Raw genomic sequence first — 23467 nt, forward strand, 5'->3', positions numbered from 1 at the left:
CAGTACTGACTTAACAGTCGACACCCGCTAAGTTAGAGACACGCAGACGGAATGTGCCGTGACCACCGTCATTCCCTAATCACAGCAGAGAGAATGGCACATTCTCTCTGCTGCTCATGAGTGACGGCAGGTGGCCATCAGCCGGGCTCCCTGTCTCCCGCAGCCTGTGCCCCTCCTGCACTTGGCATCCCCACGTCTGCTTCCTGGAGGATGCCCTATGAGGGACCCCTGGCCCTGGGAGGGCTCCGTCCCTTCTCCGTCTGCTCTGCCGCCATGAGGGGCCCCCAGGAGCCCAGACCTGCAGAACAGTTAAAAGATGGGGCCTCAGGCTGGGCGCGGTGGCTCACACCTGCAATCCCAGCACTTTAGGAGCGTGAGGCAGGTGGATCACCTTAGGTCGGGAGTTTGAGACCAGCCTGACCAACATGGTGAAATCCTGTCTCTTCTACAAAAACAAAAATTAGCCAGGTGTGTGGCAGGTGCCTGTAATCCCAGCTACTCAGGAGGCTAAGTCAGGAGAATCACTTGAACCCGGGAGGCAGAGCTTACACTGAGCTGAGATGGAGCCACTACACACCAGCCTGGGTGAGTTTTTGTGAAATAAAAAAAGAAAGAAAGATGGGCCCTCTCGGGGAAGCTCTGCTGCCTGCAGGGTGCAGGAGCCGGTGGGAAGCCACTGCCCACCGACCTCAGGCAGAGAAGGCGGAGACTGTCCACGTGGAGGGGCTCTGCCTGGTTCGCTACGCTGTGTAGCCACGGTGCCCCACAGATGTCTCAGTGACAGGCTGCCCACACGGCAGAATGGCTGCTCTGGGGTCATGATATCACAGGGGATGAGGGCACTAACCCCTGCCCGGTGTACCCTCCAGGCACCAGGTCCACCTCCCGCCTGGCCAGCAGGACTTCTGGACAGGTGAAGGCCCACATGTCATAGGCATGGCAGCCTGGCACACCCCACCAGAGGAAGGCCCATTAGGGAATTCTCACATGTCCTATGTGGGAGTCATGTGAATCCTGCCCAGCTTCGAAAGCACCCTGGACCCCGTGCCACCCTGGCACACACTCAGCATGGTCCATGCTTGCCAGCCACTCCCCCAAAGATGCAACCTCACCCTAACCCCCACCACCGGGGAATGGGATTTTTTTTTAAATAGAGCCTCGCTCCGTTGCCCAGGCTGGAGTGCAGTGGTACAATCTCGGCTCACTGCAACCTCCACCTCCCGGGTTCAAGTGATTCTCCTACCTCAGCCTCCCGAGTGGCTGGGACTACAGGCATGCACCATGCCCAGCTAATTTTTTTATTTTTAGCAGAGATGGGGTTTCACTGTTGGTCAGGATGGTCTCCATCTCTTGACCTTTTGATCTGGCTGCCTGAGCCTCCCAAAGGGCTGGGATGACAGCTGTGAGCCACCATGCCTGGCTGGGATCTTATTTGAAAATAAAAGGGTCTTTGTGAGCTAGCAGAGTTGAGATGAGTCGGGGTCAGCAGATGAGGGAGATGCAGGCACACAGGAGGAGGCTGCATGGAGACACAGGCAGAGACTGCAGTGATGGGGCCACAAGCCCAGGGATGCTGGAGGTGCCAGGAGCTGGGAAAGGCAGGAAGGACCCTCGCTAGAACCGCCAGAGAAGGCGTGCCCGAGACACCTTATCTCAGACTGCCACCCTCCAGGACTGTGACAAGAATCCTGTGGATTTAAGCCCTGCGTGTGGTCATTTGGGACAGTGGCCCGAGGATGCAGACACAGGTACCTTCGATGTTTTGAAGCCATTGATGAGTTCCAGGAGGCATGTGGGGAACGGGGGCAGGGTCTTACGGGTCCTGTTCCCCTCAGCCTCTGCTGTGGCCTCTCTGGCCACTCCAGCCTCAGCCTTGTCCCTCCGAGCGGGCGCCGGGCCGCCCTCGTCCATGTCGCTGAGGTCTTCGATGGTGTCCATGGCCAGGATAGAGCCGTGCTTGACGCGCTGCAGATCCTCCGGCTGGGGCGGGTCGAACAGCTGCATCAGCTGCTTGCAGAAATGGTCGAGTGGGAAGCCGACAACATTAAGGAAGTCCCCGTGCACTGACTCAACCAGCATCCCGCCAAGAGCCTGGATCCCGTAGCCGCCTGCCTTGTTCCTGACGGGGGCAGCGGAAGGGAAGAGGTGACAACCAGGAGAAAGGTCTTCCCTGGTTAGATATGCCACAGCCACCAGGGCCGGGCACGGTGGCTCACGACTGTCATTCCAGCACTCTGAGAGGCTGACACCGGAGGGACACCTGAAGTTGTGAGTTTGAGACCAGCCTGGCCAACATGGAGAAACCCCGTCTCTCCTAAAAATGCAAAAATCAGCCAGGCATGGTGCTGGGCACCTGTGATCCCAGCTACTCAGGAGGCTGGTGCAGAAGAACTGCTTGAACCCGGGAGGTGGAGGTTGCAGTGAGCCGAGATTGCACCACTGCCCTCCAGCTTCAGAAACAAGCACAAGATTCCGCCTCAAAAAAAAAACCCGTGGCCAGGGCTGCCCTCCACTTTGGGAAGTCAGGCCAGAGGGTACAAGAACCAGACGCATCTTCTCTGGGTAGCTTCCTATTAAGGAGAGTTCAGTGCTGGGCCGAGGCGCTTTTCTCTCTTTAAAAAAACAACTTTATTTATTTTTCACTTTTATTTTTTGAGATGGAATCATCATATTACTATTAGTTGATATAAATTAAAATTAATCATTTAACAATAAGCATTAATCAAAATTATATTTATATATTACAGTATAACCTATTATAACACATATAAACATATAATATACATTTACATGATATGTCATATATATCCATATATAGTAATATATAGTAACCATTAACATGTATTATCTATGTAATTAACTTATATACAATTAACATGTAATATATAAATTATGTGACTGTAAATACAGTTCCATGTTACATTATGTCATGTATAATTACAGACACACTGTATGTTGTATGCTATAGATAACTGTGGTACATGTCCCTCTGCCACACAGCCTCAGGCTCAGCCCTGTGGGGGCAGGTAGAGGGCCTCCTTTCCCAAGGCTGGCTGGGACCCCACGTGTGAGGGTGCGCAGGCCTTCGTGTCTCCCCGCCCCCAGCGCCCCGAGACTCACATGGGCTCCCCACTGTGGATGTATTTCCAGAGCAGGTCCTCCGACAGCTCCGAGAACTTCACCATCGTTTCCTCGTAGAATTCCGAGACCCTGGTGTCCAGCTTATTGTCTGCAAGCACAGGGCCGTGGTGTGAGCGTGAATGCCAGCTTGTCCCCTGCAGGGCCTGACACCTGCAGGGCTGTGGTGCGCTGTTTACCTGAGTGTAGCGCACAGTTCAGACACGGAGGTTTGTGGTGGAAAATGTTTTATTTCAGACAAGTAAAGAGTGGGAAGTAGAAAAGTGCCCTTTTAAAGTTTCCTCTCTTGTTAAAGAATAAGTGTGCTAATAACTCTCTGTGAAGCCCCATCCTATGTAGCTGTTAGACATGCTGAGCTCACAGGCACATAGGACATTCTACGTCCTTGTACTTTCACCGAGATATCAGAGCTGGACATGCTCACAGGCGTGTCCCAGCTCTCCATGGCTGTCACCTGTTTAGAAAAGTTTTAAGTTGTCAGCCAGTCTGGCTCCGGCCCACAGAGCTCAGACACGACAGGAAGGATGACCCCACATACGTCAGGGATACATGTGTGTGTTTTCCTTGGTTCATTGTACTCTCGTGGCACGATGGGTAGTGAGGGTCCCCTCCCTGCAGCCCAGGACGTAAAAATTGCGTTGTTGAGATCCTTTGTCTCAGGGCTGATTTTGCTTTGCGCCACTGAGCATGTTTCCAACAAAAAGAGGGAAAGGACAGAACAAAAAAGAAGCCTATAAAATCACGGGGCGTAGGAAGAGGCCGAGAGTGCGACCCACGCTCTAGCAGGGAGAGCACCGGTGTGCTGTGAAGCCTTGGCGTGAAAGTTTTGGGGTCAACAAGAGGACTTCAGCAGCGGGTGGAAAAGCCACAATCATAGCATGAGCGCAGCTTGGGGGACCTGCAGGAGAGTTCCCCGATCAACTGGCCTGGGTCCAAGGGGCTCCCCCAAAATCCACGTCCACCTGGAACCTGAAAATGGGATCTTATTTTGAAATAGGAAATTTGTGGATGAAATTAGGGAAAGGGTGTCAAAATGAAATTATCTTGGGTTCAGGGTCGGTCCTAAGGCCAATGACAAGTGTCTGTAAGAGAGGCAGAAGAGGAGACACTGACATAGAGGAGCAGGTCTCGTAGAGACGGAGGAGGTGGAGGCTGGAGTGATGGGGCCAGAGGCACATGGATGCTGGAGCCCCAGGAACTGCGAGAGGCAGGAGGAAGCCTCCCCTAGTGGCTCCAGAGGAACTACACACAATTGTACTGGATGGAATATTAGTTCCCACAAAGGTTTTCGTGTTTTTTTTTTTTTTTTAAAAAAACTTCTGGTCGGGTGCAGGGCTCACGCCTGTAATCCCAGCACTTTGGGAGGCCAAGGTGGGCGGATCACGAGGTCAACAGATGGAGACCATCTGGGCCAACAAGGTGAAACCCCGTCTCTACTAAAATATAAAAATAAGCCGGGTGTGGTGGTGGGCTCCTGTAGTCCCAGGTACTCGGGAGGCTGAGGCAGAAGGGCTTGAACCTAAGAAGCAGAGGTTACACTGAGCCGAGATTGCGCCACTACACTCCAACCTGGCGCCTGGCAACAGAACAAGACTCTGTCTCCAAAAAAAAAAAAAAAAAAAAAAAACTACACAAAAAATATGGTCAAATATAGAATTGTGTATATTTTTAATATAAATGTTTTTGTTATATAAAACATATAAAATAAATATTATGTATTTTTAATAGAAATATAAAATGGTGCATCTGTATCTTAGGGCTGGATTCTATACTTATGTTATTAGCACGTGTTCCAAAATCATTAAAAAAACTCCTGTAATTCTAACATGAGTTAGTGTACACCATCAGTAATAATTACAATTGTTACGGTGTATGACACAGAGGTAACGAATGTCCTTATGTTTCACTACCGCGGCCCTAAAACTTTCTGTCATCCACAGACAGTCGGTGTCTCGTTTTGCTTCTCTTTATAAAATGGTTCTATAATCAACTATAGACCTCTAATGGGAGGCCGCGCACGGAGGCTCACTTTGGGAGGCCGAGGTGGGTGGATCACTACGTCAGGAGTTTGAGAGGTAGGGTTTCACCTACATGGTGAAACCCCACCTCTACTAAAAATACAAAAGTTAGCTGGTTGTGGTGGCGGGCGCCTGTGATCCCAGATATTAGGAGGCTGAGGCAGAAGTGCTTGAACCCGGGAGGAGGTTAGAGTGACCTCACATCACGCCACTGCACTTCAGCCTGGGCGACAGAGCAAGACTCTGTCTTGGGGCGGGGGGACGGGAAACAAGTACATTTACATACAGGTTTCTAACGACTTTCATTTTTTCTTGTTTTTTTGAGACAGAGTCTTGCTCTGTCACCCAGGCTGGAGTGCAGTGGTGAGATCTTGGCTTGCGGCAACCTCCGCCTCCCTGATTCAAGGGATTTTCCTGCCTCGGCCTCCCGAGTAGCTGGGATTACAGGCGCCCGCCACTACACCCCGCTAATTTTTGTATTTTTAGTAGAGACGGGGTTTCACCGTTTTGGCCAGGCTGGTCTCGAACTGTCAGCATCCAGTGATCCACCTGCCTGGGCCTCTCCAAGTGCTAGGATTATGGGCGTGTCACTGCACCTGCTCAGGTTTCTGATAACTTTAAAGATTGTGACATCAAAAATAAACACGAAAAAAGTTAAGACCCCCGGAAAACTGAAATGTTCGTAAATATCAAAGAAAACCAAACTTAACCGCATGGAGGAAACGAGTAAAAGTCTGAAGCAACGCTTTTAACTTTATATTTAAAACGTTACTGGCCCTTTGTCTGGTTTTCAAGAAAACTTTTTTTTTTGGACAGAGTTTTGCTCGTTGCCCAGGCTGGAGTGCCACTGTGGGGCGATCTCAGCTCACTGCAACCTCCACCTTGGGTTCAAGGGATTCTCCTGCCTCAGCCTCCCCAGTAGCTGGGATCACATGCACCTGCCACCATGACCAGCTAATCTATTTTTAGTAGAGAAGGAGGTTTCATCATGTTGGTCAGGCTGGTCTCGAACTCCTGACCTGAGGTGATCCACCCACCTTAGCCTCCCAAAGTGCTGAGACTACAGGTGTGAGTCACTGTGCCTGACCTAAAACTTTTCTTTTAAGCTATTAAAATCCCAGCTACTCAGGAGGGTGAGGTGGGAGAATGTCTTGAACCCAGGAGTTGGAGGCTGCTGTGAGCCGAGATCGCACCACTGCACTCCAGCCTGGGCAACAAGAGAAGACTCTGTCCCCACCCCGACCCCAAAACCAAAGAAAGAAATACCAAAAGGAGTTAAGCCATGAGCCCCATGATGGGAAGCGGGCTGTGCAGGGGTGTTTGTACCCGCCTTTTTGAGCTGAGAAACATCTGAGCGGCATTAAGGTTAAAGCTCAGATCATGAGATGGAGAGAAGGGTCTCTCTGTGGTCATAAGACACCACATGCCAACAGGACTCTGCCGTGGCATCACAGACATGCCAGACCCTGACGCAATCACAGTATTTTACACCACGTGCTTGGAAATCATCCTGCAAAGCCCTCGCCTGGCGTAGAAACTCGATTCTGTAGACACATTCCTTCCACTTCTAGGTCTTTTCTTTCTGTTTTTGAGATGGAGTCTTGTTCTTGTTGCCCAGGCTGGAGTGCAGTGGCGCGATCTCAGCTCACTGCAGCCTCCGCCTCCCAGGTTCAAACGACTCTCCTGCCTCGGCCTCCCTAACTGCTGGGATTACAGGTGCCCACCACGATGCCTGGCTAGTTCTTGTATTTTTAGTAGAGACAGGGTTTCACCATGTTGCCCAGGATGATCTCAAAGTCTTGACCTTGTGATCCACCTGCCTCAGCCTCCCTAAGTGCTGGGATTACAGGCCTGAGCCACTGCGCCCGACCTCTTCTGCATGTTTATAAGACAAATGGCACATTGTCCTTTCCCCTGCACTCTTCCAAATCAGCAAACAACTTTCGCAGGCACGCCATAGTCCAGGTCCCTCTGGGGGTGGGTGTGGGCATCCGCCCTCCTCCCTAGAGGCCATGGTCCCTCCAGTGTCCCATCCTGATCCCCGGGCCGCGGTTACCTTGGCTGAAGCACTGGACGATCGCCACACCGGTGCACACACTGTGTTCTCTGCCACTCAACCTGTCAGACAGAAGTGGTGCCCTCACTGTGAAACGTGGCAGTCACAGAACGGGTTTCCCAAAACCAGACAGGCAGCCAGGTGGCCTCTGCCCCGGCCCCTCCCCAGTCTCTTCTCCCCGATCGGCCCACCGTGGCGTCACCAGGGAAACTACTGAAAAACGCTGGGAGTATGTAAAAAATACACTGAATGATAAGAGGAATGATGGCAAGGAAAACCCAGCCACCCCCCAACCCGCAAGCGGAAAACGGCTTGGCACATTCTCAAGCAGCAAAACGATCTAGTTTATCAGTCACTCAGCTTCTCCCAATAGCAAACCTTTACGGACAGGCTGGGGAAGGGGGCACAAATCCCACGGGAAGCGGCCCTGACCAGAGGCCCCAGGCCGGGCAGCTCTCAGCACAGCCCACTTCTCTTGAGGGCAACAGCCTGTGGTGGGCCCCAGACCCTCTGTGATCAGTGCTGAGAATCCCAGACAATGAACAGTATGGAGGGAAGGGGACTGCCTCACTGCACAGCTCACATGGCACAGCACACACGGCACAGATCACACGGCACAGCTCACACGGCACGGCACAGCACACACAGCACAGCACACACGGAACAGATCACACGGCACAGCACACAAGGAACAGATCACACAGCACAGCACACACGGAACAGATCACACGGCACAGCTCAGACAGCACAGACGGCTACTCTTGGGCCCGGAACCCGAGACTGCCCCGCAGCCAGCATGGCGCTTACTGTGACAGCATTCTGTAGGCGTCCTGCTTGTCCACTGGCTTCTCCAGAATCAGCCGCCCCACGGTCTGCGAGAGGAAGGGGAAGGAGTTGATTCCCGCCATGTGAGTCAGGTCTGCTAACCTCACTGAACCATTCACAGAAGTCAGTTGTTTTTCGGAAATGAAACTGACACAGCCTGAGAGTCAACATTTTAAACAAGTAACTGCGCTTACCACGTCCTGCCTGGTTCCAGAATGTTCTCATCACTCCGAAAGGGGACCCTGTGCCCCTGAAGCTGTCGCCCCCACCTCTCCCCCGGCCCCTGGTAACAACCAATCCTATTTCTTTCACTGTGCATTTCCCCGTTGTGGACACTGCAGAGAGACTGAATCCTACAGCCGGCTGCGGTGGCTCTAGCCTGTAATCCCAACACTTTGCGACGCTGAGGCAGGTGGATCACGAGGTCAGGAGTTCGAGACCAGCCTGGCCAACACGATGAAACCCTGTCTCCACTAAAAACTACAAAAATTAGCTAGGCGTAGTGGTGGATGCCTGTAATCCCAGCTACTCGGGAGGCCGAGGCAGGAGAATCACTTGAACCTGGGAGGTGGAGGTTGCAGTGAGCTCAGATCGCGCCACTGCACTCCAGCCTGGGAGACAGAGCAAGACTCCATCTCAAAATAAATAAATAAATAAATAAAACAAAGAAAGAAATGGAATCCTGTAACGTATGGTCCTCTTTGATGTCCTCGAAGTTCATCTATGTGGCAGTCTTTTTAGAGTCATTCCCCTCCTGCCTCCTCCCCTCCCCTCCCCTTTCCTATGCTGCAGCCTTTTTAGAGCCCCTTCCCTCCCCTCCCCTTTCCTTGTTTTTGAGATGGACTCTCGCTCTGTTGCCCAGCCTGGAGTGCTGTGGCGGGATCTCGGCTCCCTGCAACCTCAGCCTCCTGTGTTCAAGCGATTCTCATGCCTCAGCCTCCAAAGTAGCCTGGATTACATTACAGGTGCTCACCATCACGCCCAGCTAATTTTTTGTATTTTTTGCAGAGATGGGGTTTCATCGTGTTGGCCACACTGATCTCGAACACCTGACCTCAGGTGAGGTGCCCGCTTCGGCCTCCCAAAGCGCTGGGATGGATGACAGGCGTGAGCCACCGCGCCCGGCCAACCTTGTTCCTTTTCATAGCTGCGTAGTACTCCACCGTGTGTGGATGATCCATGATGTAATTACTTTTACCCACTCATGGACCCTTGGGCCGTTTGGACCTTTTAGCTGTTGTGAACGGTGCTGCTGTGAACATTCATGTATAAGTTTTTGGGTGAACACCTGTTTAGTTTTTTTTTGGAGACAGAGTCTTGCTTTGTTGCTCTGTCAGCTCACTGCAACCTCTGCCTCCCAGTTCAAGAGATTCTTCTGCCTCAGCCTCCTAAGTAGCTGGGATGACAGGTGTGATTATTATCACGCACAGCTTTTTTTTTTTTAATTGTATTTTTAGTAGAGACAGGGTTTCACTATTTTGGTCAGGCTGGTCTCGAACTTCTGACCTTGTGATCCGCCCACCTCGGCCTCCCAAAGTGCGGGTATTACAGGCGTGAGCTGTCGCTCCTGGCCCTTCCTGTGCCTTCAGGCCTCTCATTTGGTGGTACTTTCTGGATGGAAAGTGATGGTAGTTTCCGGAACTGAGTCCAGCCCTTCCCTCTGCCTCCGAGGTTTATTCTGGGAGTGGCTCATCACCAGCAGGCATTGCCGGCGACCCTCAAAGGACCTGCTGTCTTCACAGGGACCCAGAACAGGCCGAGCCCCCAGGCACGTGAATAGCAAATGGAACGTTAGAGAAGAGACACCCTGAAGGCACTCACCACAATCGTGTCCGCTCTGATGACCATGTCCGGACCTCGCAGGTCCTTCTGCAAGAAAGCCAGACCTTGATTTATGTATCTATTTATTTATCCGCAGGTCCTTCTGTAAGAAAGCCAGACTTCGAGTTATTTATTTATCCATCCATCCCCAGGTCCTTCTGTAAGAAAGTGAGACATCTATCTATCTATCTATCTATCTATCTATCTATCTATCTATCTATCTATCTATCTATCTGGGACAGAGTCTCACTCTGTTACCCAGGCTGGAGTGCAGTGGCGTGATCTCCGCTCACTGCAACCTCCGCCTCCCGGGTTCAAGTGACTCTCCTGCCTCAGCCTCCCGAGTAGCTGGGATGACAGGCGTGTGCCTGCATGCCCCGCTAATTTTTGTATTTTTAGTAGAGACGGAGTTTGACCACGTTGGCCAGGCTGGTCTTGAACTCCTGACCTTGTGATCTACCCACCTCGGCCTCCCAAAGTGCTGAGATTATAGGCGTGGGCCACTGTGCCCAGCCTGCTATGGTAATTGTATATATTATAACCGATAGCATAGTGAATGCAGTAGTGTATCACATAACACATAATAATCGATAAGCCACATTATTTCTATGTCGTAAATGATACCCAAGTTCATTGCAACAGTGTGCTATGATGTTAATTATATGAACTATGTTAATATATTGTAACTGATATTAGTGTTCTTGTTGTTTCTTAATTTTTTTTCTTTTGAGACGAAGTCCGGGCTGGAGTGCAATGGTGCGATCTCAGGTCACCGCAATCTCCACCTCCCAGGTTCAAGTGACTCTCCTGCCTCAGCCTCCAGAGCTGGGATTACAGGTGCGCCACCATGCCCGACCAATTTTTGTACTTTTAGTAGAGATGGGTTTCACCATGTTGGCCAGGCTGGTCTCGAACTCCTGACCTGGTGATCCGCCCGCCTCGGCCTCCCAAACTGCTGGCATTACAGGTGTGAGCCACTGTGCCTGGACTATATTTCTCATATTTTCTGCAACGGTGTACTGTATGGTAACCCACAGCCATGGCTAAGCTACAGTAACTCTCTGCCCTCAAGGACACCGTGAGGTTCATTGTGACAGCGCGTTACGACACAGTGACAGCTCTGGTAATTGTACATACTGTGGACGATAATACATTAATTGCAGTTGTCTGTTACACAACATATAGTAATCCATAAGCTACAATAATTCTATATCCTAAATGATACTAATGGCTTCCTTGTCAGTGTGTTAGAACACACAGTAATAGCTATGTTAATATGATATATTGTAACTGATATTATTATTATTATTTTTAAATTTTTTAGATGGACTCCAAGCTGGAGTGCAATGGCTCAATTTCAGCTCACTGCAATCTCTGCCTCAGGGTTCAAGGTATTCTTATGCCTCAGTCTCCCGAGTAACTGGGATTACAGGTGCGCCACCACGCCCGACTGATTTTTCTATCTTTAGTAGAGATGGGGTTTCACCATGTTGGCCAGGCTGGTCTTGAACTCCTGACCTCGTGATCCACCTGCCTTGGCCTCCCAAAGTGCTGGGGTTACAGGCATCACATCCAGCCCATAATTCTATATTATAAATGATAATGTTACATTAATTGCAATCATATATTACACAGTGGGACAGGAATAATACTATTATATTAATTGTGAGTGAATATTGTTTTTTTGGACTCTTTTCAGGTGGAGTCTTGCTCTGTCACCCAGGCTGGCGTGCAGTGGCATGACTGTGACTCACTGCAATCTCTGTCTGCTGGGTTCATGCAATTCTTCTGCCTCAGCCTCCTGAGTAGCTGGGATTACAGGCACCCACCACCACGCCCTGCTTATTTTTGTATTTTTAGTACAGACAGGGTTTCACCATGTTGGCCAGGCTGGTCTTGAACTCCTGACCTCAGGTGATCTGCCCACCTCAGTCTCCCAAAGAGCTGGGATTACAGGTGTGAGCCACGGCACTTGGCGGCAAGTGAATGTTATAACACGTAGTCATAGATAAGGCCCAGAAATTCTATACCATAAATGATGCTGTTACATCAGTTGCGAGAGAATATTATAACACATAGTCATACATAAGCTCCATTCATTCTACAACATAAATAATACTGCTGGGCACAGTGGCTCACGCCTGTAATCCTGGCACTTTGGGAGGCCGAGGCAGGCAGATCACGAGGTTAGGAGTTCGAGACCAACCTGGCCAACATACTGAAACCCTGCCTCTGCTAAAAACAAAAATTAGCCAGGTGTGGTGACACGCACTTATAGTTCCAGCTACTCGGGAGGCTGAGGCAAGAGAATCGCTTGAATGCAGGAGGCGGAGGTTGCAGTGAGCTGAGATAGTGCCATTGCACTCCAGCCTGGGCAACAAAGTGAGACTCCACCTCAAAAAAAAAAAAGATACTATTATGTCAATTGCAAGAGAATATTATAACACATCGCAATAGATAAGCTCCTTTAATTCTACATCACAAATGATGCTATTCGTCACTTGTCATAGTACATGACATTATAACATAGTAACAGCGAGGCTGTGCCACCAATTGCATCTTGTAAATGACATTATATCAATTCAAGAGAATATTATAACATATAGTGACATAAGCTTCATTAATTCTGTATGATAAATTGTGCTATTCTATCAATTGCAAGAGATTCTTATAACACATAGCAATAGATAAGCTCCGTTAATCCTGTACCATAAATGATGCTATTCGTCACTTGTCATAGTACATGACATTATAACATAGTAACAGCGAGGCTGTGCCACCAATTGCATCTTGTAAATGACATTTATTTGTATCATATATATTTAAGACCTGCAAGTCCCCTTGTTATAACAAAGAAACTTTCTTTTATTGTTTTTTTTATTGAGACAGTCTCACTCTGTGGCCCAGGCTAGAGTGCAGAGGCATGATCTCTGCTCTCTGCAATATTCGCCTCCTGGGTTCAAGCAATTCTCCTGCCTCAGCCTCCTGACTACCTCGGATTACAGGTGCACCCGCTATCACACCTGGTTAAGTTTTGTATTTTTAGTAGAGACAGGGTTTCACCATGTTGGCCAGGCTGGTCTCGAACTCCTGACCCTGTCATCTACCCCATCAGCCTCCCAAAGTGCTGGGACTATAGGCGTGCACCACCACACCTGGCTAATTTTTGTATTTGTAGTGAACACGGGGTTTCACCATCTTGGCCCAGCTGGTCTTGAACTCTAACCTTGCAATGCACCTGCCTCGGCCTCCCAAAGTGCTGGGATTACAGGCCTTAGCCTGCGCGCCCGGCCTATGAAAGGAATGGTCATGAGGGCGAAAGGAAGGGCCCCCTTGCCTGGTACATGCGGTTGGCCACTTCCAGAGCCTTCTGCTTGGTGGTCTCCATGGCGTACCCATACAGCATGGCGAAGGAGGTTTTGTCCAGCTTCTCTTTGAACCTGGAGGGAACCACCTCAAATCTCAGACCCTGCAACAGAAGAAAGGGGTCAGGAGGGTTGATGACAGACCCCAAGGAGACGGAACTTAACGTGCAAGATGAGCAGGACGTGTGGTGTTGGCTACACTCCTCGGTCCTCTCCTGGGTGACCTCATCCATCTGCTGAGCTTTCCCTAAGTGTGGCTGGGGGGCCTTCGGGATCTGGCCAGGGGACTTTAGGGACTGACAAGGGATCTTTCTGGCTCTCGAGGAAAAAGGCTGGCAAAGGAAAAAGCCAGAACAGAGAGGCTGGCAGGGAATGCCGACTCGGGCCGTGAACCCACGAGCCAGCCTCGTCAGAGGGTTCCTGGAGCCTGGAAGTTTGGGACAGACAAGAACATCCATACATAGAAAATTCCGGAAAAATGCCAGCAATGGCAGCTTCAGGAGGGGCATGAAAGCTGGCTCTAAGTCAATCCCAGACCACACCATCTGCTGGGAGACCTGGCCTGGAGGCAGTGACCCCCGCAGAGGCTGTGGAGTCAGGAATGATGGTGGTCACTGCCCCCAGTGTGGGTGGCCATGGCTGCCACGCCTGCCAGGACCCAGGGAACTCCACATCTCGCCTCTGACTGAGCAGAAGCATGGCCATCTTGGACACACGCCTCCGCCATGTTGGACACACGCTGCCATGTTGGACACACGCCGCCATCTTGGACACACGCCCACATGTTGGACACATGCCGCCATCTTGGACACGCCTCCATCTTGGACACACAGCGCCATGTTGGACACACGCCGCCATCTTGGACACACACAGCCATGTTGGACACACGCCAACATGTTGGACACATGCCGCCATCTTGGACACAGGCCTCCATCTTGGACACACAGCGCCATGTTGGACAGATGCCGCCATCTTGGACACACACAGCCATGTTGGACACATAGTGCCATGTTGGACACACGCAGCCATGTTGGACACACAGCGCCATGTTGGACACACGCTACCATATTGGACACACGCCACCATCTTGGACACAGGCTGCCATCTTGGACACACGCCACCATGTTGGACACATATCGCCATCTTGGATACATGCCTCCATGTTGGACACACAGCACCATCTTGGACACTCAGTGCCATCTTGGACACATGCCGCCATGCTGGACACATAGCCCCATCTTGGACACACAGCACCATCCTGGATACATACACTGCTGTCTTGAATACACTCAGTGCCATCCTGGACACACGCTACCATCTTGGCCAGACAGTGCCATCTTGGACACACACCGTGTTGGACACACTGCACCATCTTGGACGCAATCCACCAACTGGGACACACACCACCATTTTGGATACATGGCGCCATAATGGACATATGGTGCCATATTGGACACACAGCACCATCTTGGACACATGGTGCCATCTTGGACACAGACTGCCATTTGAAGTTCCCTTGATTAAAAACCACCTAAATCCAGCCCAAAAACATCAGCCTAATGGCTGATATCAGCATGATCGGAAACATTCCAGCTCTGGAATAAACGCCCTGCGACCAGAAACACGCCAACCCCAAGATAACCTCCCTTCCAACCAGAGACACGTCAACCCTGCAATAAACCTTCCCTCACACAGAAACATTCCGAGCCTGCGATATGCTCCCCCTTCCTAAACCTTTAAGCGCCCTGAATCTGTAGGAGAGAGCACTCCTGACCTAACTCTACCAGAAGCCCCGCTCAGGTTTATCCTCCAAAATAAACCTGTCATTCACAGTTGAGCCACTTTTCTTGTTTCCTTCCTCTTTAACTTACATTTGGTGCCAAAACCTGGGATGGGTATTGGGGACAGAGGCTCTCTTGCAACCCAGAAGCAGTGGGTAACAGCAGACTTAGGTAGAAAAAATCTTGGGGATGCTGAGTTTCTTCTCAGGTTGACCATCCTCTTTTAATTTTTTTCTTTTTGAGATGGAGTTTCATTCTGTGGCCCGACTGGAGAGCAGTGGCACGATCTTGGCTCACCACAACTGCCGCCTCCCAGGTTAAAGCGATTCTCCTGCCTCAGCCTCTTGAGTAGCTGAAATAACAGGTACTCACCACCATGCCTGGCTAATTTTCCTATTTTTAGTAGAGACAGGATTTCACCACGTTGGTCACACTGGTCTCAATCTCTTGACCTCATGATCCATCCTGCTTGGCCTCCCAAAGAGTCGGGATTACAGGCATAAGCCACTGTACCTGGCTGACCGTCCTCTTTATAAAGAGGATTCTGGGTCTCTGTGTTTTGTCTGGGATGCCTAGAAAAACAGATCCTCCTGGCAGCCTCTTACCAGCCCAAATGGATGCCACACAGTCCCACATCCTTATATCCTGCCCTCTGGGCTATGTCCTCTGCAGCCTTACCAGACTTGGCTTTCAGGGGAGCCTAAAGCAAGGTGTTTAATTCGTTACAGCAACGTGCCCTGGCCCCAGTGCAAACACCATCATGACAGCTGATGGCCCAAAAATGGCACCTTTAACTTTCAAATTCGCAGGGACCTTGACAAGTTTATCACAAGGAATGGCAAATGGCAAGAGGCTCCCTAGACTCGGGCTTTCTTCTACCCACCCTATGTCAAGAGCGTGGACTCCTCATGACATCCTTCTTCTTTTATTTTTTTTTTTGCTTTTGAGACGGAGTTTCACCATTGTCACCCAGGCTGGAGTGCAGTGGCACCATCTCGGTTCACTGTAAACTCCACCTCCCAGATTCAAGCAATTCTCCTGCCTCAGCTTCCGGATTAGCTGGAATTACCGGTGGCCGCCATCATATCTGGCTAATATTTTCAGATTTTTAGTAAAGATGGGGTTTCACCATGTTGTCCAAGCTGGACTCAAACTCCTGACCTTGTGATCCACCCACCTTGACCTCCCAAAGTGCTGGGATTGCAGGTGTGAGCCACCATGTCCGGTGACATCTTTTTTTTGAGACAGAGTCTCACTTTGTAATCCAGGCTAGACTGCAATGGCATAATCTCAGCTCACTGCAACCTCCCAGGTTCAAGCGATTCTCCTGCCTCAGCCTCCCGAGTAGCGGAGATGACAGGCACTTGCCACCACACCCGGCTACTTTTTTTGTATTAGCAGCAGAGACGGGGTTTCACCACGTTGGCCAGACTAGATTCGAACTCCTGACCTCGTGATCCACCTGCCTTGGCCTCCCAAAGTGCTGAGATTACAGGTTTGAGCCACCACGCCCGGCCCCATCCTTCTTCTTATGAAAACAGTCCACAGGTCTCTCCTTCCTTGGAAACCTCTTCCTCCCAAACCCTTTGATCCTGCAGATAAACTCTGTACTCTCAACCCCTGCATCCGTTCCTCACCCATCCTCACTCTCCGTCCCTCCTGCCCGCAAGCCTTTAGCCCCAAGCCTGGCCTCTCCCGTTTTCCATCCTAAAATGGTTCAAGCAGTCCAAGCTAGGCTGCTCTTCTCCCAATCTGGGAGGTGCCTCGGGCTGACGGCAATGCTTGCTTCCTGCACTTCTCCAGGTCTGATTTATCACAGATCGAACAGCTCCTGAGATGGTCCTCTGAAACGCCCTCTCATTATCACACGTAATTCCTGCACATAACCCAATCATTTAATGTAACTTGGCACAACATGTATGTCATTCTAACCTCCACCCTCAGCCATGCTTTAAAAAACAAACAAACAAAAGAGCTCAGCTTCATTAAAATAGATATCCAAGCTGTAAATATACTCAAAAGGCCTTTATGGTTTTCTGTTCCTAAACATTTTTTTTGGCAGGACACGGTGGCTCAGGCCTGTAATCCCAGGACTTTGGGAGGCCGAGATGGGTGGATCACGAGGTCAGGAGTTCCCGAGCAGCCTGACCGATATGGTGAAACCTTGATCCTACCAAAACTACAAAAATGAGCAGGGCGTGCTGGCATGTGCCTGTAGTCCCAGCTACTCGGAAGGCTGACACAGAATTGCTTGAACCTTGAACCCGGGAGGCGGAGGTTGCATTGAGCTGAGATTGCACCACTGTGCTCCAGCCTGAGTGACAAAGTGACGCGTCATCTAATAAATAAATGAAAAATAAATCTTGTTTTCCTGGAAAGCTTTTTGCTCATTTGACTTAATTTCTTTTCTCCGCTCTGTCCTGTCTCCAGTGCTACATGTATAAGAGACCCTAAAACAACTTCTGGTGGCCTGGGACTCCTTGAGAAAACAGAAAAGGCACCACAAATCCCATTTGGGGAAAAATCTGTTTTCCTTATGGAACCCCTGGAATTAAGTGGTCAGGTGTGGTGGCTCACGCCTGTAATCCCAGCACTTTCAGAGGCTGAGGCGGGTGGATCACCGGAGGTCAGGAGTTCAAGACAAGCCTGGCTAACATGGTGATACCCCATCTGTACTAAAAAGACAAAAATTAGCTGGGTGTGGTGGTGGGTGCCTGTAGTCCCAGCTACTTGTGAGGCTGGGGCAGGAGAATCACTTGAACCCGGGAGGCAGAGGTTGCCGTAAGCTGAGACTGTGTCACTGCACTCCAGCCTGGGCGAGAAGAGCAAAACTCTGTCTCAAAATAAGTAAATAAAAAATAAAAACAAGTAAGTACTTCTGAAAAATCTGTCTTCCATCTGTACTTGTTACAGGCCCTGGGAACTGTCTTCCTAGCCCTCTTTTTAAAGGCCTCACCCTAAGGCCAATAATTGAACTGGGAAATTAGCCCGGCACAGTGGCTCGCTCAGGCTTGTAATCCTAACGCTTTGGGAGGCCGAGGCGGGCAGACTGCCTGAGTTCAGAAGTTCGACACCAGCCTGGGCAACACAGTGAAATCTCGTCTGTACTAAAATACAAAAGAAAGTAGCTGGGTGTGTGGCACGAGCCTGTACTTTCAGCTACTCAGGAGGCTGGGGCAGGAGAATGGCTTGAACCCGGGAGGTGGAGGCTGCAGTGAGCCGAGATTGCGCCACTGCACTCCAGCCTGGCAACAGAGCAAAACTCCATCTCTACAAAAAAAAAAAAAAAAAAAATAAAGAAATCTTATAACTAGTGAATCTTCTTTTGATTACCTATGTGACTATCTGTGTCGTATGCGTGACATGTCTGTTAAAAGAACTCAATGTAACTGGCCTAAAAAAAATATGCACTTAAGACAAATACTTTTTTTTTTGAGATGGAGTCTCACTCTGCTGCCCACACTGGAGTGCAGTGGCATGATCCCAGATCACCGCAACCTCCCGGGTTCAAGCAATTCTCCTGCCTCAGCCTCCTGAGTAGCTGGGACTATAGGTGCATGCCACCACACCCGGCTAATTTTTGTATTTTTCTTAGAGACGGAGTTTCACTATGTCGGCCAGGCTGGTCTTGAACTCCTGACCTCGTGACCCGCCTGACTCGGCCTCCCACACTGCTGGGATTACAGGCGTGAGCCGCCTTGTTAGGCCTTAAGTCAAGTAGTTTTAGGGAAAAAGTAAAAGCTCTGAGATCACTCAGTTCATGTAACTTGAATGTTTAAAAATTACAGGTACAGTAGCATTAGAAGTGCCTTAAAGGCTGCCGGCCTACATATTTCTGTGTGTTTATTAATGAAACGGTTTCTTACTTATCTCTGCCAAATACTACAAGGTGTCACAACTTGGCATAAAGGCTAGACAAGTATAACTCAGCCCAAACAAAATCATCTTTGCTTGTGCATTTTTTTTTTTTGAGACAGAGTTTCGCTCTTGTTACCCAGGCTGGAGTGCAATGGCACGATCTCGGCTCACCGCAACCTCTCCTGGGTTCAGGCAATTCTCCCACCTCAGCCTCCTGAGCAGCTGGGATTACAGGCACATGCCACCACGCCCAGCTAATTTTTGTGTTTTTATTAGAGACGGGGTTTCACCATGTTGACCAGGATGGTCTTGGTCTCTTGACCTAGTGATCCGCCCACCTCGGCCTCCCAAAGTGCTGGAATTATAGGCGTGAGCCACTGCACCCAGCCTTTTTATTTTTATGTATTTTTTTGACACGGAGTCTTGCTCTGTCGCCCAGGCTGGAGTGCAATGATGTGATCTCAGCTCACTGCAACCTCCACCTCCTGGGTTCAAGTGATTCTCCTGCCTCAGCCTCCCAAGGAGCTGGGAATACAGATGCCCGCCACCACACCCAGCTAATTTTTGTGTTTTTAGTAGAGATGGGGTTTCGCTGTTGGACCTGAACTCAGGTGATCCACCTGCCTCGACCTCCCAAAATGCTGGGATGGGGAGCCCCAGTGCCCGGCCTGATCCTGCTTAAAAGGTGGTTTTATAATCAGCTGCAAAGCTCTAACAGATGCTCGTAAATGCAGGTTTCTGACAACTTTGGAGATTGTCACATCAGAATAGAAAGGAAAAAAAGTTTGGGATTTTTGAAAAGCCAAAATGTTCATTAATATCAAGCAGGACAGAAATGAACTGAATGGACTCAACTAATAGGAGACTGGGGTGATCTTTTTCACGTTTTAAGTCTTCTTAATTTTTATGGCAATAAAGTTATTTGCATAAATGCAATCACAATCTGCGTTCTGGCTGGGCTGTGTGGCTCACGCCTGTGATCTCAGCACTTTGGGAGGCCTAGGAGGGTGGACTGCCTGAGGTCAGGAGTTTGAGACCAGCCTGATCAACATGGCGAATCCCAGTATCTACTAAAAATTAGCCAGGAATGGTGCCATGCACCTGTAATCTCAGCTACTCAGCAGGCTGAGGCAGCAGAATTGCTTGAACCCGAGACACAAAGCCTGCAGTGAGCCAAGATCGCATGACTGCACTCCAGGCTCAGCAACGAGAGCAAAACTCTATGTCAGAGGAAAAAAACAAAAAAGTCAGGTGTGGTGGCAGGCACCTGTAGCCCCAGCTACTTGGGAGGCTGAGGCCGGAGAATTGTTTGAACCTAGGAAGTGGAGGTCACAGTGAGCCAAGATTGTGCCACTGCACTCTAGCCTGGGCAATGGAGCAAGACTCCATCTCAAAAAAGAAAAAAAAAAAAAAATCGGCCAGTCTTGGTGGCTCACACCTGTAATCCCAGCACTTTGGGAGGCTGAGGTGTGCAGATCACCTGGGGTCAGGAGTTTGAGACCAGCCTGGCCAAGATGTTGAAACCCCGTCTCTACCAAAAATACAAAAACTAGCTGGTTGTGGTGGCGTGTGTCTGTAATGCCATCTACTCGAGAGGCAGGAGAATCACTTGAACCTGGGAGGTAGAGGTTGCACTGAGGCAAGATGACACCATTTCATTCCAGCCTGGACAAGAGTGACACTCCGTCTCAAAAAAAAAATAAAATCTGTTTTCTTTAGTAACAGGACACAACAGGAAAAACTGGCTATTTTGCCAAGGCTTTGGCTGGATTGGTGTACACCCCTCTAAAAAATCAAACTTGAGGCCGGGCGCAGTGGCTCACGCCTGTAATCCCAGCACTTTGGGAGGCCGAGGCGGGCGGATCACAAGGTCAAGAGATCGAGACCATCCTAGCCAACATGGTGAAACCCTGTCTCTACTAAAAATACGAAAAAATTAGCTGGGCCTGGTGGCGCACTCCTGTAGTTCCAGCTACTGGGGAGGGTGAGGCAGGAGAATCGCTTGATCCTGGAAGGCAGAAGTTGCAGTGGGCCGAGACTGTGCCACTGCACTGGAGCCTGGGTGACAAAGCAAGACTCTGTCTCAATTAAAAAAAAAAAATCCAACTTGATTTATGGAGCCAATAAAACTGTTGGAAACTGGCCTCATCTTCTGTGTATACAGTCACCGTACAGAGTCCCTGATCTGCGCTAAGACTGTCCCTTTCTCACAGGCCAGGAACCCCAAATTACCTTGAAACCTCAAGAGGAAAGGAATTCGTCCAACTCATAGGTATTTAATGGTGCAAACCCATGGTGGGCTCAGCTTTAAAAAGGTCCTATGTGGGGTCGGGTGCGGTGGCTCACACCTGTAATCCCAGCACTCTGGGAGGTGGAGGCGGGTGGATCATGAGGTCAGGAGTTCAAGACCAGCCTGGCCAAGATGTTGAAATCCCGTTTCTACTAAAAATACAAAACTTGGCTGGGTGCAGTAGCAGGCACCTGTAATCCCAGCTACTTGAGAGGCTGAGGCAGAGAATCACTTGAACCCGGGAGGAGGGGGGTGCTAGAGATTGCAGTGAGCTGAGATTGTGCCAGGGCACTCGAGAGTGAGACTCTGTCTCAAATAAAAAAAGGTCCTACCTTAGATTCCTTGTGTGGAACAAAGTTCCATCAAAGCCAATTTAAAGGGCCTATGTAAAAATTAATTTATTCTTGGCCGGGTGTGGTGGCTCAGACCTGTAATCCCAGCTACTCAGGAGGCTGAGGCAGGAGAATTGCTTGAATGGGGGGTGGGGAGGGGCTGGCAGATGGGGGGGTGGAAGTCGCAGTGAGCCAAGATCGCAGAATTGCACTCCAGCCTGGTGACAGAGTCCGTCTCAAAATAAATAAATACAAATAAAAAGTAAAACTATTATTCTTGCTACAGTGAATACAAATAATTAGGCCAAGTATCAGCCTTGGGCATGTGTGGTGGCTCACGCCTGTAATCCCAGTACTGAGAGGCCGAGTCGGGCGGATCACCTGAGGTTGGGAGTTCGAGACCAGACTGACCAACATGGAAAAACCCCTGTCTCTCCAAAAATTACAAAGTTAGCTGGGTGTAGTGACACACACCTGTAATAGCAGCTACTCGGGAGGCTGAGGAGGAGAATTGCTTGAACCAGGGAGGTGGAGGTTGCATGAGATGGCACCACTGCACTCCAGCCTGGGCTACAAGAGCGAAACTCCGTGTCTAAATAAATAAATAAATTGAATAAAATAAAAATAAAGCAAAGCCATCTTACCATAATTATTCTTTCAATAAAACTGACAAAACTGGAAAAAGGAAAATTATGTTTCAAAACCTGTAGTCACACCTGCTGTCAGATTCTGGTCTTGTCTAGCGGTTTTTGGTTTTTATTATTTTCTCCAGTTTGAATTCAATTCTGTATCTTCTGGCTACAAGCCTTCAAAGTAATGTTTTCAGGTTTTTTTCCTTTTTCTTTTTGCCATTTGTTCTAACTGAAAACCACTGAAACCTAAGCTGTGCTTTCTCATAGCTCTATGAATGAAAAACTAGATGTTTCAACGGGGGATGGCTGGAAGCCCTCCAAAATAAGCAGGGCTACCAGGAACAAACCAGTCTTCTCCCCTCCAGTGCTCTCCCCCATGTGATTAGGCTTCCAGAAGAAGCAGACACCCAAGGCGCCTAGCACCCACAATCAAATCTCCCCCATCCAGGGTTCCAGGAAACACTTCCCACAGGCCACCTGCAAAGCCAACCTTCAGCCACTAGGACCCACTCCATCCCTAGAAGACTGAAGTCCCTCTTTTCTCCCACATCCGTAGGAGTCCTGGGTCACTCTGCCCCCTCCCCTCATCCCTAGGGGTCCCGGGTCACTCTCCTGCCCCATCCCTAGGGGTCCCGGGTCACTCTCCTGCCCCATCCCTAGGGGTCCTGGGTCACTCACCCCCTATCCCTAGGGGTTCCAAGTCAGTCTCCCCTCCCCGACCCCTACAGGTCCAGGGTCGCTCTCCCCTCCCCCGTCTCTAGGGGTCCCGGGTCACTCTCACCTCCTATCCCTAGGGGTCCCTGGTAACTCTCCCCTCCCCTATCCCTGGGGGTCCCGGGTCACTCTTCCCTCCCCCATTCCTTGGGGTCCCGGATCACTCTCCCTTCCCCATCCCTAGGGTCCCAGGTCACTGTCCCCTCCCCCATCCCTAGGGGTCCTGAGTCGCTGGGCCCAGCTGGTTCGGCCCCTCTGTCCCCGGTCCCCGCCCCGATCAGGCCCAGGCCGCACCGCGTTGCTGAGGCTCTCCCGGCTGCGTGGACAGGTCCTGGGCAGCACCACGCGTTTCTGCAGCAGCTTCCCCATAACCGGAAGAGCACCAAGGCGTCTACGCCGGGAGCCGGAAGTCCGCAGACTTGAGCCCGGAGCCGGAGGCGTGAGCATCTCTGCCCCGGAAATACCGCGGCCGGAGTTCCGCCTCCCCGAGGCCACGCCCAGATCACGCCTCCATCGACTTCACGCGGGGTCACGCCAAGCCCCGCCGCCCTCGACCTCGCCTCTAGGCCACGCCCAGAGCACGTCTCCAACTCCCTCCCGCGAGGTCACGCCCAGACCACGCCTCCATCGACCTCCC

The 23467-nt window shown here is 50.4% G+C and overlaps 1 protein-coding gene across 4 annotated transcripts; it reads right to left on the bottom strand.

Moving 5' to 3' along the window:
• Positions 1-23243, bottom strand: LOC100405844 (putative bifunctional dTTP/UTP pyrophosphatase/methyltransferase protein). Of its 4 annotated transcripts, XM_078364480.1 has the most exons (8): positions 23125-23243; positions 21959-22076; positions 13196-13327; positions 9859-9961; positions 8020-8084; positions 7213-7274; positions 3121-3229; positions 1-2119 (listed from the first exon to the last, which is right to left on the bottom strand). In XM_078364480.1, the coding sequence occupies exons 4-8, from the start codon at positions 9883-9885 to the stop codon at positions 1714-1716; spliced, it is 669 nt and encodes a 222-aa protein (XP_078220606.1). In that variant the 5' UTR covers positions 9886-9961; positions 13196-13327; positions 21959-22076; positions 23125-23243; the 3' UTR covers positions 1-1713. The 4 variants fall into 4 exon arrangements, with proteins under 4 accessions (XP_078220606.1, XP_078220604.1, XP_078220603.1 ...); XM_078364478.1 differs by lacking the exon at positions 21959-22076; XM_078364477.1 differs by lacking the exons at positions 13196-13327; positions 21959-22076 and having other exon boundaries at positions 9859-9906.
• Between the last annotated feature and the right edge of the window lie 224 nt (positions 23244-23467).

Source organism: Callithrix jacchus, chromosome Y, assembly GCF_049354715.1.
Source record: "Callithrix jacchus isolate 240 chromosome Y, calJac240_pri, whole genome shotgun sequence".
Lineage (NCBI taxonomy): Eukaryota > Metazoa > Chordata > Mammalia > Primates > Cebidae > Callithrix > Callithrix jacchus.

Bases quoted from the DNA above. Each gene is read 5' to 3' on its own strand.
- LOC100405844 (XM_078364477.1), bottom strand. From the start codon at position 23,199: ATGGGGAAGCTGCTGCAGAAACGCGTGGTGCTGCCCAGGACCTGTCCA. The intron at 9,907-23,124 runs GTGCGGCCTGGG...GCTTTCTTGCAG, and splicing joins GGGAGAGCCTCAGCAACGCG to AAGGACCTGCGAGGTCCGGA. The intron at 7,275-8,019 runs GTAAGCGCCATG...TCTGTCTGACAG, and splicing joins GCCTACAGAATGCTGTCACA to GTTGAGTGGCAGAGAACACA.